Consider the following 13357-nt stretch of genomic DNA (forward strand, 5'->3'; position numbering starts at 1 on the left):
ACAATATTGTTCTTGCCAGCTTGTATATGGGCAATGAGTCTCCCCGCTCGTTCTCCTGCTTAAGCCTTCCGTTCTTTCCGTTCATTCCAGTGTGCAGAACTAATTGCACCCTACCACCAGGTTAGATACATCAAGGAATACCTCCTACTGGAGTGTAGGCCATGGTGCTATCAGAAGTCCAGGACCCCACTCGGCAGAAAAAGAAGAGCCCTCAAATGAAGCACAGCTGGCTTGCCACACTGGAGTCATTCACATAACCATCCAAAAAAAGGAGAGGGACATGTGGAAGCCCAGTCTAGAGCAGTTAGTGTGGAGGACTGATGGCATTTTCCTGACTTCCCACTACCAGCGTTAATGTGCTTTACTGGGGGGAAGGTGGGAAGTGGTAGGTAGGTCGTTGCAGTGCAAACACACTGGCAGGAACAGTGGATTTTTGCATGGCTGCCAATGCTGTGGCAGAGGCAATCTCCCCGCCACCTACCCCATCCCATGGTAAGATGAAACAATGCAGGTGGCAAGAGGTGAGGAAAGGACTGCTGCCCTCGCTTTTCATGGAGCACTACTGGTCCAGAGTGTAAATATTACTGAGCTGCTGGCATTTTGTTGACCCAACAAAATAAAGAGAAGCACAAGTCAATTTATATAAAAAATAAAATACTTTAATTTTTTTTCCAACTAGAAAGGTGCAGACATGTAACTTTTGGTCACACTTCTCAACAGGTAACAAGACTGTTCCCAGGTGGAAAGATTGGTCAACTAACAAATAAGCCACTCATTTCGCTGCAGTCCATGTACGTTCATTAAGGCAGAGAGAATCCGATTTCCCTCTCCTTGTCCTTGATTTGATGATGAGCTTCGCAAGGACTCTGCTGGTGCATATTGTTCAGCAAAGCATCACTTCGTTTCACTGCAACACCCAACCCCACTAACTGAACTTCCCAAAGAGAATCTATTTCTTGTGTTAAATGAATGCATTGGATTGTATTTGAATGATAAAGCCTTGAATTGTAAAAAAAGATGAGGCTAACACTGATGTATCAAAGCATTAACACAAAAGGGAATAAAACTTTAAATTAACTTAGATAACTGTACAATATATATATATATGTACACACACACACACACAAACACACACACACACACAACAGTATTTACAAGATTGCAATATTACAATATTAATTAAAAAAATCTAGCTTGTGGCAGGCAAATTCATTGCCACATGCTGTCCAGTCTAATTCCGATTCATTCTGAACAAACCATTTGAATCAGAACTTCAAAGCAAAACTATTGCTGTTCTAACAGAACACAATTACTTAGCACCTTGCTGGGTGAGAATTTCCAGTCCAGCACCTACCATCACGGAAACCCGTGACAGTAGCCTTGCTAAGCGTCCTTTCTGATTGCACTATTTGGTGGAAGACATGCTAACACACCACGAAAAGGCTGCTCGAGATGGCACATGTCCCCTTAAGTAATCCCTATAAACCCCCCCCCATATACTCTGTTCTGAGGCGCAACTTCATTGTCGCTCCTCACTGTCCATCTTATTATTACTATTTTTCCTTCAAACCAATGTTTGGGGTCAATAGACAGTTTTGTCTGAAATCACATAGGACATTCTGCTTTTTGTCCCCCCCCCCCAAAGCAGACATTTAAATACCTTGTGCTATCGAATCACGTTTTACAAAATGAGATGCAAATTATTAAGTTCAAGTTGACCGTCAAGTTTTTCAAAGTCTCTCTTTGGGCTTTATGCCATGTCTCCGTACATCTTCCTGGAGTAGATTGACTCAAAGATGTCGTTGTCTCCAGGGCAGTTGTAGTGACATGCACAGGTCTTGATGAACATCATCCTCTTCTTCATGACCTCCCCATCGGGACACTTGAATTCCACAGGGAGGGTGGCTGTTCTGTGAGGGGTGCAGCATCGGCCATCGGTGCAGACGCCACAGAACTTGGCCCGGTAGGTCTTTACACTGGTGCAGCCAGACAGCTCAAACTTGATAGGCTTGGAGAACTTGGGAGTACGAATGCACTTCTTTCCCTTCTGTTGAGAGAGGAAGAGAGAATTCCTATGTTTACATATCAGCTTCCATACACATTATCAAATATCTTAGTTTATCTCTATGTGTTATTTATTTTATAACTGTCCAATCTTAAACGTATTACAGTGGAACCAGACTCAGTTGAGATGAAGCCCTGTGGAAATTGATGGGACTTTAGTTGCGGCTAACTTGCCCCACTGATTTCAGTGAGGCCTAAATTCGGCTAATTGAGCCCACATACATCTCAATTGGTACAACCCAACCAGTGTAAACGCTTTGTTTATTCCACTGGTAGAGCTAAGCAAACATACAATGAAGTCAATGATACCTAAGGATCTTAAATCTGGCTGGATTATGCCTTGTAGGTATAAATGGAGTCTTGCTTACTCCAGTAGCATTTCCATCCAGATATAGCAGATTGTTCATGCCTAGTTCTCTTGAAAGTTTCACTCACATTCATGAAGGTCAACTCAAGGAACAACAACAGCCCTGTACAATGTATTCCGTCCCCCAGTGTTGTATCCAAGGATGGCTTTGCCTTAGAGAGAAGTATTTCCTCTCCCTCAGGGCAGGGCACCTGATGTTCATTGAGCTCTCTGGCCCACTTATATCCCCCTGCTTCCTCTTCCTTGGAAGCTGGTGGTAAGACCCATTGAAACAGAATGGGACACAATGCAGAGAACTGCTGTAATTGGGTGGGGGTGGGGAGAATTTGCCTGAGTGAAATCATGTTCCATTAAGGCCAAACCATTGGTGGATACAAAAACCCTTGTTAAGAGCCACCAGGTGGGTCTTAACAGTCACTATGTGGAAGTGCTCTAACAAAGCGGAGCCCTATTTACCTTGATGCTCTCCTCCAGGTCTGCTTCACATGGCCTCACCATGCAAAGCCTGCTTTGCTTCTCCAGTCTGCAGTGGGCATTGTCATTGGTAACTCTGGTGGAGATGCCCATTCCGCAAGTCTTGGAGCAGGCACTCCATTCCGTGGTCTGGACCAGGCAGTTGGCACGCATCATGGATAGGTCAGGTCCATAAGAGTCTTCCAGTCTATAAGCTGGAAAAAGAATAGCAGAAAGGGTTAGGTTCTAGCACTAAGAGCTCATTCAGAAGGTACAGAATCCATTGATGGAGACCACAGCATGGTTAAGGGGGCAACCAAACTCCAGGAAGTGCCCTGTGTAGTTTAACTTAGGCTATCAACATGGAGAGGGGCATGGAGAGAGCAAGCCTACTAAAAAAGTCAAGCTCACCAGCAAGAGCAGGTCCAACGGCAGTCTGTTCTTTGTCTTTGGGCTCATCACACACCCATTCCTCACAGCATTTGCCTGGCAGCTTCACTCTTCGTGGGTAAGGGCAGTCGGGGCTGGGCAGGCGAACATCCATGCTGCAGAGAGGCACACAGCCCACAGCCCCGTCCAGGCAAGTGCATCGGTATTTGCAGCTGCTCTGGAAAGACTCTCCGCTCCTGTAAACCATGCCTCCAAAGACACAGGGGGCGCCGTCCCTTGCTGCAAACAGAAAAGAGAAGCCATTCATTAAAAACAACAACCCTAGAGTGATCAAGGAGCCTAGATTTCAGCAGCTCTGCCTACACATAAAGAAAGGGACTGAACTAACCATATTTTGGGCATGCAAGGGTCGACTCCTGTCCTTGGATCTGCCACCTTTGTGCACACTGGAGCTCTGATGCCTTTAACAGCTGCGCAACAGGCAGAAAGTCAACAGGGGAAGCTCTCTCTTGCTTGCTAGAGGAGACTGAAAGCCCCCCAGACCAATCCTTTGCACCAATCTCTTCCATACACAAAGGGTGCTTTTTGTTTTAAGGCTGACTGAAGGAAGGGAAAGTATCTTAGGAAACAAAAAGCTGGAACAGGCTAGCGTCACTTTTCCAGGCACTAGAAGGGATTTCTCTCTGGACCTGCTCGCCGCTTCCCCCTAGAGGCAAAACTCCGGGTACTCACCGGTGCAGACGCCAATCTTCCGGTTGGCCGGGGAGCCGAAGTCGCAGAAAAGCCCCTTGTGAGGGTCGCAGGGGTCTCTCTCGGTGCACAGCTCACCCAACTGCTTGGCGCACACCCGGCAGCACCCGCAGCCGTCTTGCACCAGGCTGACGCCAGGCGGGCATTCGGGGGGCGCGGATTCGCACTGGCATTGCCCGCTGCAGTCTTGGCCGGCCACGTCCTGGGGGGACACGGAGGAGGGACAGAGGGGTCAGGATCGGACGGAGCAGGAGGAGAGACGGGAAGCCGAGAAGAGGTCTCGGCTCCGCAGCCAGCCAGCCAGCCACCCAGCTCCCCTGATCCCGCCAAGCCAAGCTCGGCCACCGTCGAGGCCGAGTGAAGGGGGACTTACCCGGCTCCAGAGGGCGACGACGAGCGCCAAGGCGAAGCTGCGAAGGAGTCCCATCCTTGCCAGCATGTTCAGGGCGACAGAGACGGCGGCAAAAGTTGCGCGGAAGCGGAGGGGCTCCTGGTCCGGCGAGGGCTCGCAAAATCTCACTGCCTTGTGGCGAGAGAGGGTCGCTGCTGTCGGATCTGGCTTCGCTCTGTGCAGCCTTCGTGGGGAAGCGCCTTCCTTTGGTGCGGAGTCCGCTTGCCTGTCTTGTTCTCCGTCTTGGGAGCAGAGAGGAAGGTGGTTCGGTCTGAGTCTCAAGCAGGCGGCCCAGCGCTTTTTATACACTCCCGGCGCCCGGGACGCGCCAATCGGCTGAATGGAGTCCTACACAAACAGCGACATTCCTGACATTCTTCTCCACCTTCCTGCCTCATCAACTCACACCGGATTGATCCTGACCCCTTGACACTCCGCATTCCTCCTGTCTGAAAAAGCTGGCGCACTTCAGCGCACAAAAAAGGCGCTGTATTTTTCACCATCGAAAAAAAGAAGAGGGGAGGGGAAAAAGAAAGGGGGAGACTTTTCTCCCGCTCCCAGCCTAGATTCTTCCCACCACCACAGACCTGATTTATAGGACTTAAAAATACGTCTCTTTTGGAATACTCTCTCTCTCTCTCTCTCTCTCTCTCTCTCTCTCTCTCTCTCTCTCTCTCTCTCTCTCTCTCTCTCCTTTTTTCAAAGGAATGGACCTGGATTTCACACACACAAAAATCTCCCTCCAAATTGCATAAATCATATGTAAAGACACCTCCAGACCAAAGAATAAAAGGATGAAATTATTTATTTCTTGGAAAGTATTATGATTATTATTAATAATAATCAGGGATCACATCTGAGACATTTCCAGTTTTCAGTTCACAGGATCCAAAAGAAAGTGCTTGCAAAAAGTACTGTGAAGGTGAAGTTTCACTTAATGGAAAATGTGAACCAAACGAATGGATTCTGTTAAAAAACATTGCCTTCCATCCCATCCAAACACTTGCCCCCCCCCATTTGAGTTTTTCCACATGTGCTTTATGAACAAACACATGAATGGATTAAAAGCTGAAATCATACAGTGTATTTGGAAACAAGATTCTTCTCCCCTACACTTGTTGAGAATATTCCAATAAGCCAATAAAATCCATGTGTGGAAACAATGAAAAAAGACTGTGTTCTGTACTAGGTAAGGGCAATAAACCCTAAGAGGCTGCAGTCTGAGACACACACACCTGGGAGTATGCCTCATTGAAGTCAGCAGGGCTTACAACTTAGTAGACACATATAGGATTGTGCTTTAAGAATCCTGTTTACAAAACTTTTGCATTGCTCTTTGTGTGAGAGAGGGAGAGGGACAGAGAGAGTGCGTCCCCATCCCTTGAGATGGGAAGGAGTTCCATCTGCTTCTTCTCTTGATATTAATAGGGAGTGCCTATAGGGGGCATTGGTAGCTGGATGTTAACAGTGAAGTACACTTAACTGAGTGCATAAACACATAGTGGACTGTGGTACTTACCGGTATATTTCTCTGGATCTATCAGGAACATCTGTGTGACGCACAGCTGGAATGAATGGGCATAGCACATCATCAGCACTTGATGTGCATCACACAGATGTGCTTGATAGATCTTAATAGATTCAGAGAAATCTAAGTACCCCAGACCACTATGTGTTTATGCACTCAGTTAAGTGCACATTGCCGGGAATAAACTCCGAAACAGCCCCATTTCTTCTAATGGGGCTACTCTGGAGTAAATTGGTTGGGGTTTAGTGCCATTGACTGAATTCCCTAGCAATGTGAATGGCAAAAGTTCTGTTGGGTTTAATAGGTGTCAACTTGGTCCCTTCTACATCTCCAAGGTACAGTCTCACTTTCTAGCTGGAGTCCTTCCGGAGAAACAGGTAAGAATATGTGACACGATTCATCTCCTGCCATTAGTGAGGAGTAGAGAGTTTAAGTGGGGGAAGGGGGTATGTCCGGTGGTGGCTGGTGGGGAGAGGATGGTTGCTAGGAACAAGCCTGGGAATTTCTCTTTCCTTTTCCTTTTTATCTAGCCAAGAAGGCGCAATATTGAAGCCTGACAGTTTTCTGCAGATTTCTTCAGACACTCATGATTGAGTTTCTGGCTGTTACCAGCACCCCACCTCCTTACCAACTTAGAATGCTTTCTGCAACAGCATCATCATCATCATCATCATCATCATCAACAACAACAACAAATTAAAAATATTTGGGGATGTTTCTTATTATATCACCTAAAGCAATATATTATGCAGTGTCTGCTTTGCAATTGACTGTGGACCACTGAATCATCCTGGGATATTTTCCCTAATAAGTACTTTCTATGAATAGAGAGGGAAAAGGAGACTATTTGCCCTGAAATTCTTGGCAGAATCAAGTGAGGCAGAATGGAAGATGTGGCTCCACTTTTCCCACTGCGTATGTACTAGTCATTCGTAAGCAAGACATTCCGCCCAATTACTTTTGGGCTCCTTAAACTCCCCCCCCCAGTGCATAAGCAAACAAAATAATAAAAAAGAGAGCCCATGCTATTTGTTGCATAATGGCACAGATAGAGAGATGCTTTATTATGTTTCCCAGCTTGTTTTTCCTTAAAGAGCAGTGTGGCATACACCATTCCTCTCCCCATTTTACCGTCACATCAGCCCAGTGAGGTACATTAGGCTAGGAAATTGTGGCTAGTTTGAGTTTATCCAATAAGCTTTGCAGCTGAGCAGAGCGTGAATCTGGGGACTCATAGAATCATAGAGTTGGAAGAGACCACGAGGGCCATCCAGTCCAACCCCCTGCCAAGCAGGAAACACCATCAAAGCATTATTGACATATGCCTGTCAAGCCTCTGCTTAAAGACCTCCAAAGAAGGAGACTCCACCACACTCCTTGGTAGCAAATTAGTAAAGTTTGTGCATAGGCAACACAGAGCTGGTCCCCTATCCCAGGGATGGATCTACTATGAAACTAATGGTTCTTAAACTTTAGGCCCCTAATCCCAGAAGGCCCCAGAAGCGACCTTAGTCCACATTGCTTTTTAAAAAATGGGTCTAGTAGACCCCATTTGAGTGGCACAACTCAAAGTTATTATTATTTTTTGAGCATATTTCAACAATACCAGCATCTGAGAGCCAGTAATAGAGATACAGAGTCCCATGGACTGCAAGAAGATCAAACCTATCCATTCTTAAGGAAATCATCCCTGAGTGCTTACTGGAAGGACAGATCCTGCAGCTGAGGCTCCAATACTCTGGCCATCTCATGAGAAGAGAAGACTCCCTGGGAAAGACCCTGATGCTGGGAAAGATTGAGGGCACAAGGAGAAGGGGACGACAGAGGACAAGATGGTTGGACAGTGTTCTCAAAGCTACGAACATGAGTCTGACCAAACTGCGGGAGGCAGTGGAAGACAGGAGTGCCTGGTGTGCTCTGGTCCACGGGGTCACGAAGAGTCGGACACGACTAAATGACTAAACAACAACAGTACAGATACAAAGGTCATGGGATATCAATTTTAAGCAAAATCTGAGCCCCCCCCCAGTGACTCACAACCCCTCCCTCTTTACCGTCATAGTAGTTTTGTGCTTGTCCATAGTACTGTGTATAAATGAGATATTGTGGAGAAAGTTCCACCTATATCAATGTTGGGGGTGGAATTAACAAAATATGGAAGCAGCACCAATGATCTTCAATAATAATAATAATAATAATAATAATAATAATAATAATAATGCTAAAAAAGAGAGCAAAATCTGAGATTTAGTAGTTAATGTGTATGTGGTGGTGTTTTTTTTTTTAAAGGTGGTAATCTGTCATGGGACAACTCCACCGAAGAAGATAACTGCAGTTACCCAGAACTCATTGCTGGTTGCGAAAGGGCTCTCATGAGACTCCAAGCTTCAGGGCCCCTAAAATGTGGGCGTGCCATTGCCCTGTCCTCAGCTTTGAAGTTCATTGGAATGTTTGCATGAGTCACAGTCTCTCAGCCTACACTGCAGGGTTGTTGGGAGGCTTAAACGCTGCTCTAAAAATGGTTGGTACTGGAATTGGAAGGATTAGCCAGTTGTTGGGCCTTTGAAGGTCTCTTGATGGTGGTTGTCAAACCTTACAGATCTGGCGCTTGAAAGTATATCCTTATGTAGCAACCTGTGTTCTCCACATCCATCCGTTTCAAAACAAGCATGCACAGGAGATGTTTCCAGTGAATTCGGCTTGCAGTCTGTCCTCTCCTTCTCTACCACAGCATAATATAGGATGTAGCCTCTTTCCAATACCACATTGGTTTTGTATAAAATAAAATCACCCCTTTAGCAGGAACCCCCCCCCAATCTCATTTGTAAAAATCCCATAAAAGGGAATTATGGTAAGTAATACATATTTCCAAATTTATGAGGCATCCCAAAACCTCTATTTACTTGGACAGCTGCAAGCAAAAGGCTGCACTTACCCACTTCTGAGTAAATAATAGACACACCAAACTATGCATAACATGCTTACGAAAATGGAAACTTTACCAGGTAAACAGAATGCCGCTTAAAAATGCCCAAATATGGTAGATGATCTCTGGGAAGAGAAGGCTTTAAAAATAAAATGATCATACTTACCACAGACTCAGAAATGACTGTTTTGAAGGGCCAAAAGAAAAGGCTAGTAATTTAAGATGGCTTATGCCAATGAGCCACACACTAGAGGGAAGGCAAAAATGAAGGCTGTCAACTGGTGTGTGTTTGTGTCTATTCATAAATCATCTGCCTTGATGGACTGATTCATGAATCAGTTATATTTAAATAAACTCTAACACGCTCACAAGAGAGGTGTGTTTTTTGGGGGTGCTGAGGCCCACTGAACTCAGAAGGACTTACTTCTGAGCAGACAGGTATAGTATAGAATTGCACCACATGTTGATTATAAATTAAAGCTTGCACCCCAGCCTTACAAATTACCCTGTATAATTTACGGTCCATTTGGCCGCTTCAAATATGATCAGTTCTAAGCATGAGCAAAAACATTCCACCCAAGTCATCCCAAGAAGAATTAAAATTTGGTGCACATCCTTGGAACCCTGGTTGAGCCGTTCTTAATAGCCTATTGGGATGTAGAGGGATGTGCAAAATCCCATGAAAAGTGTGTGTGGTGGGAAAGGGATGGACTTTGCTAAGCTGAATAAAAGATTTATCTTTCATGAAGTTTGACTGGAAACCAGTGAGTTTTCCATACAAACAAGATCTATAGCAATTCGTTGTTGAAACAAAACTCCTAAAATACCATTTATCTAGTACTTTTGGGAGGGTGGTTCAAAATCATAGAATCAAAAAAGCTGGGTTCCTCAAAGGGACCTAATCTAATTCCCTGCTGATTCAGGAAAACCACCATGATGGCATCCCAATTGGTGGCCCCCAGGGTTTGCTTAAAAATCTCTAGAGAGTCACCTCCTGCAGCAGTTCGTTCCACTGTTGAATAGCCTATACCACCAGGAATCTCTTCCTAATAACAACAGTTTCAAATGGTGCTTTATTATGGGATATACCATTTTGAACCTAATTCCGGTGTGTCTTTCATGGATCAGAAAGAAATTCAGTGGGCCTCATCTATATATTGTTTTGTTCCATATGTGGTTTGTTTTTTAAAAAACCTCATCGAACATATTTTGTGCAGATTGAGGTAATGACAAAATATAAACTGTGGCCTGCATCACTAGCCTTTGTTTGGCCATGCCATAGGATCTTCTGGTGCACCATCATTCATATATACATATACATACAATGGTACCTCGGTTTTCGAACGTAATCCGTTCCGGAAGACCATTTGACTTCCGATATGTTCGAAAACTGAGGCGCAAAGCGCAGCCTGCAAATTTGATAGAGAAAATTGAAAAAAAAACCTCAGTGGAAGCCATCCGACTTCTGAAAACGGGATCATTTACTTCCAGGTTTTCGGCGTTTGAAAACTGGAATGTTCGACTTCCGAGATGTTCGAAAGCCGAGGTTCCACTATATTTGTATATGTTTGCCATCTGTCATGGATGCTTTAGTTGAGATTCCTGCATTGCAGGGGGTTGGACTAGATGACCATTGAGTCCCTTCCAACTCTACAATTCTATGATTCTATAGCAGGCATCCCCAAACTGCGGCCCTCCATATGTTTTGGCCTAGAACTCCCATGATCCCTAGCTAAGAGGACCAGTGGTCAGGGATGATGGGAATTGTAGTCCCAAACATCTGGAGGGCCAAAGTTTGGGGATGCCTGTTCTATATACATGTACACATATACATATACATGTACATACAGACTGTCATTGATACATAGGATTGTTAAAATGGAGTAATTTTGACTTACATGCAGGTGTTTATACAGCAGCTCCTTTTCAGACAGTATATTTTTTCTGGTAGAATTAGGAATTCACTATGCTGGCAACACACTTGTGTTTGTACAGCTATATGTGGAATGTGTGTGTTTCAATATTCGCTTGAACTGGTGGTAAGTCTTGTAAAAAGTACAGGTGTGGATCTGTGGCATTCTTTCTTTAATGTTTATCCTGCTTCTTCGCCCTGCCCTGCCCCGCCCCCCTTCTTCTCCTCTCATTCGATGCCTTGCCCCCTTCCCTAAAGAAGCCACTTGATCAAGTATCAGACATACTGAAAAACCTGGCAGGACTGCAGGAAAGTGGCTAGACTCAGAGTGTTTGTGTACTTAAAGAAAGAATCTTGCACATTTTCAACCTTCAGTCGCGGCTATTTTCTTATAAGAGCCACTGGAGGTCTGAGCCAGCCCTCAGAGCGGAAATCAAAAGCTCCCAGAGAAACACACCCAAAGAATGTGAACCCGATCCAAGTACTGTACGCAATGCTCACAGAGGACTGGTCAGCCTTAGAGGAAGTCTAGCCGTATATGGACATCTGGACCCTGAGCTATTTATCATCCTGATGGGCTCATAGGCTGCTGTGGTTCAGACCTTCCGAGCCTGCCTCGGGTTTAATCATGTACATTAATTCCCCTCTCCAGAAGCTTGCCAGAATATTTCCCCAAAACGTTTAATAAATATTATCTTGCACTCCTCAAGGATCCTGCTCAACCCCATACATTAAATGTGTATTTGCTTAAAGTGCCAATTCCAAGCAGGGCTTGCTGCTCTGCTTCAGAGCTGGAAATGAAGTACAAATAAAGCCGTTTGCTTTATACCCGGAATTTGCTTCTCGTGTTCATTTATTTTTTTAAAGTTCATTTACTGGCTCGTGTGTGTGTGTGTGTGTGTGTGTGTGTGTGTGTGTGTACACACATTTATACATACACACATACATATACATAGTGTGCATGTGTTTTGAAACGATATAAGCTCCCCAGCTATGAGAGCTCCAAGATTTTCACCTATTTTGTCACCGATGGTCTGTTTTAGAAACCATGTGATTATTTCTCAGAAACAGCTATATTACTAGTTATATGAGGCATATAAAAAGTCACCACAGCAAATGCTACAAGTATTTACTCCCTTTTTGGCAGTTTAATCTTGAATCTATTCAAGAACAGGTCCTGAGCCACATTGTGAAGCTTGCCACCCTCTCCCCATCAAAAGCACACATGCTAAATCTTGACATGACACCTGTATTGTCCTGCTCAAGTGTTCTTGTTTAGATGTGCAACTAATCAGTTAATTTTTGCTGGGTTTTCTTAGCTGAAGAAGAGAGCCAAAGGTTCTCACCCAGTTCACTGGTGAGTAAAATGGCCAACTTGGATGGATTGCACATGGCAACATCTGATGGAGTGGAACCAGCAAGTTCAATTCTGAAAAATTGTAGTGGAGAACAAGCCATTCCACTCTTAGAGAAATCTGGAATTGATTGCAGCACCAGGAAGAGATTCAGCAGTTCTTGGACATACATAGGCCTGGTTCACAATAAAGCCAAGTCATGGTTTATTAAACTATGGTTTATCATTATGTATGAATTCTGCCCTCTGGTTTAACTATGGTTTCTCTTCAACCAAAAATCCACAATCTGAAGCCCTTGTTTTTATCTTATGAACCTTGGCTTGTTTTAACTATGGCTTGGCATTGCATGTGAACACAGCCAGCATCCTTTTTAAACCATGTTTTTATTATTATTTTTTTGGTACCCCATTCCAGATAGTCACCAAACTGGCAAGTCCAGCTAAAAAAACCATGGTTTCTTAGCCATGGTTTCTTTGTTTGATTAGCTATAGGATAACTTGTGCTTAAACAAACTGTGGCTTAGTGGGATGTGTGAGAGAGCATTACGCTGCAGAGAGACCTAGCACAACTCCTTGGGTGATGCTTGGATCTTCTTAAAGGTATAGCTTATATCAGTGGGAAGATGTACTGTTATTCTTGATCACTTCTGGAGTTGGGTTGAGGATAGCTGTATTCAAATTGCTGCTCAGCTTGCTATGGGTTCTTAGACTAGCCTGCTTCATAAGGTTGTTGTGAAGATGGAAGGGGGAATTCTGAGTTCAGTAGTGAAGGTGGGGGAGAGAGTGCCTTAAAAACAATCTCTGTTGTTTCCTGAATTGCATTGTCATCATTAGAAGGAATGACTTAAATTATGCCATTGCCACCAGCAGCTGTAATACGACATTTTTTAAAATAAAAAAAAAGACTCTTCAGATATTACTCTCTGTTGTATATTGGCTTCTGTTCTGCATCTACAGAATGCAAATAGGCCTTAGCTGATTAATGAGATAGCCTTGAGCAGGCATCCCCAAACTTCGGCACTCCAGATGTTTTGGACTACAATTCCCATCTTCCCTGACCACTGGTCCTGTTAGCTAGGAATCATGGGAGTTGTAGGCCAAAACATCTGGAGGGCCGCAGTTTGGGGATGCGTGGCCTTGAACAAGACATGACTATTTGTGTTATAAAGAGCATTAATAATCTACCAGCTAATTCCTTTGACATCCTAAAAGTGTTTTAGGA

The 13357-nt window shown here is 44.4% G+C and overlaps 1 protein-coding gene across 1 annotated transcript; it reads right to left on the reverse strand.

Moving 5' to 3' along the window:
• Nucleotides 1-637: 637 nt before the first annotated feature.
• On the reverse strand, nt 638-4704 carry CCN2 (cellular communication network factor 2). The gene is made up of 5 exons (XM_035108975.2): nt 4398-4704; nt 4007-4226; nt 3296-3553; nt 2888-3099; nt 638-2047 (listed from the first exon to the last, which is right to left on the reverse strand). The coding sequence occupies exons 1-5, from the start codon at nt 4461-4463 to the stop codon at nt 1751-1753; spliced, it is 1053 nt and encodes a 350-aa protein (XP_034964866.1). The 5' UTR covers nt 4464-4704; the 3' UTR covers nt 638-1750.
• Nucleotides 4705-13357: the final 8653 nt, after the last annotated feature.

This window comes from Zootoca vivipara, chromosome 3 (assembly GCF_963506605.1).
Source record: "Zootoca vivipara chromosome 3, rZooViv1.1, whole genome shotgun sequence".
NCBI lineage: Eukaryota > Metazoa > Chordata > Lepidosauria > Squamata > Lacertidae > Zootoca > Zootoca vivipara.

Coding starts and splice junctions, on each gene's coding strand:
- CCN2 (XM_035108975.2), bottom strand. CDS start 4,463: ATGCTGGCAAGGATGGGACTCCTTCGCAGCTTCGCCTTGGCGCTCGTC. Junction 3,100..3,295: donor CGTTGGACCTGCTCTTGCTG/GTGAGCTTGACT, acceptor TTCTTTTTCCAG/CTTATAGACTGGAAGACTCT. Junction 2,048..2,887: donor ACCTGGAGGAGAGCATCAAG/GTAAATAGGGCT, acceptor CTCTCTCAACAG/AAGGGAAAGAAGTGCATTCG.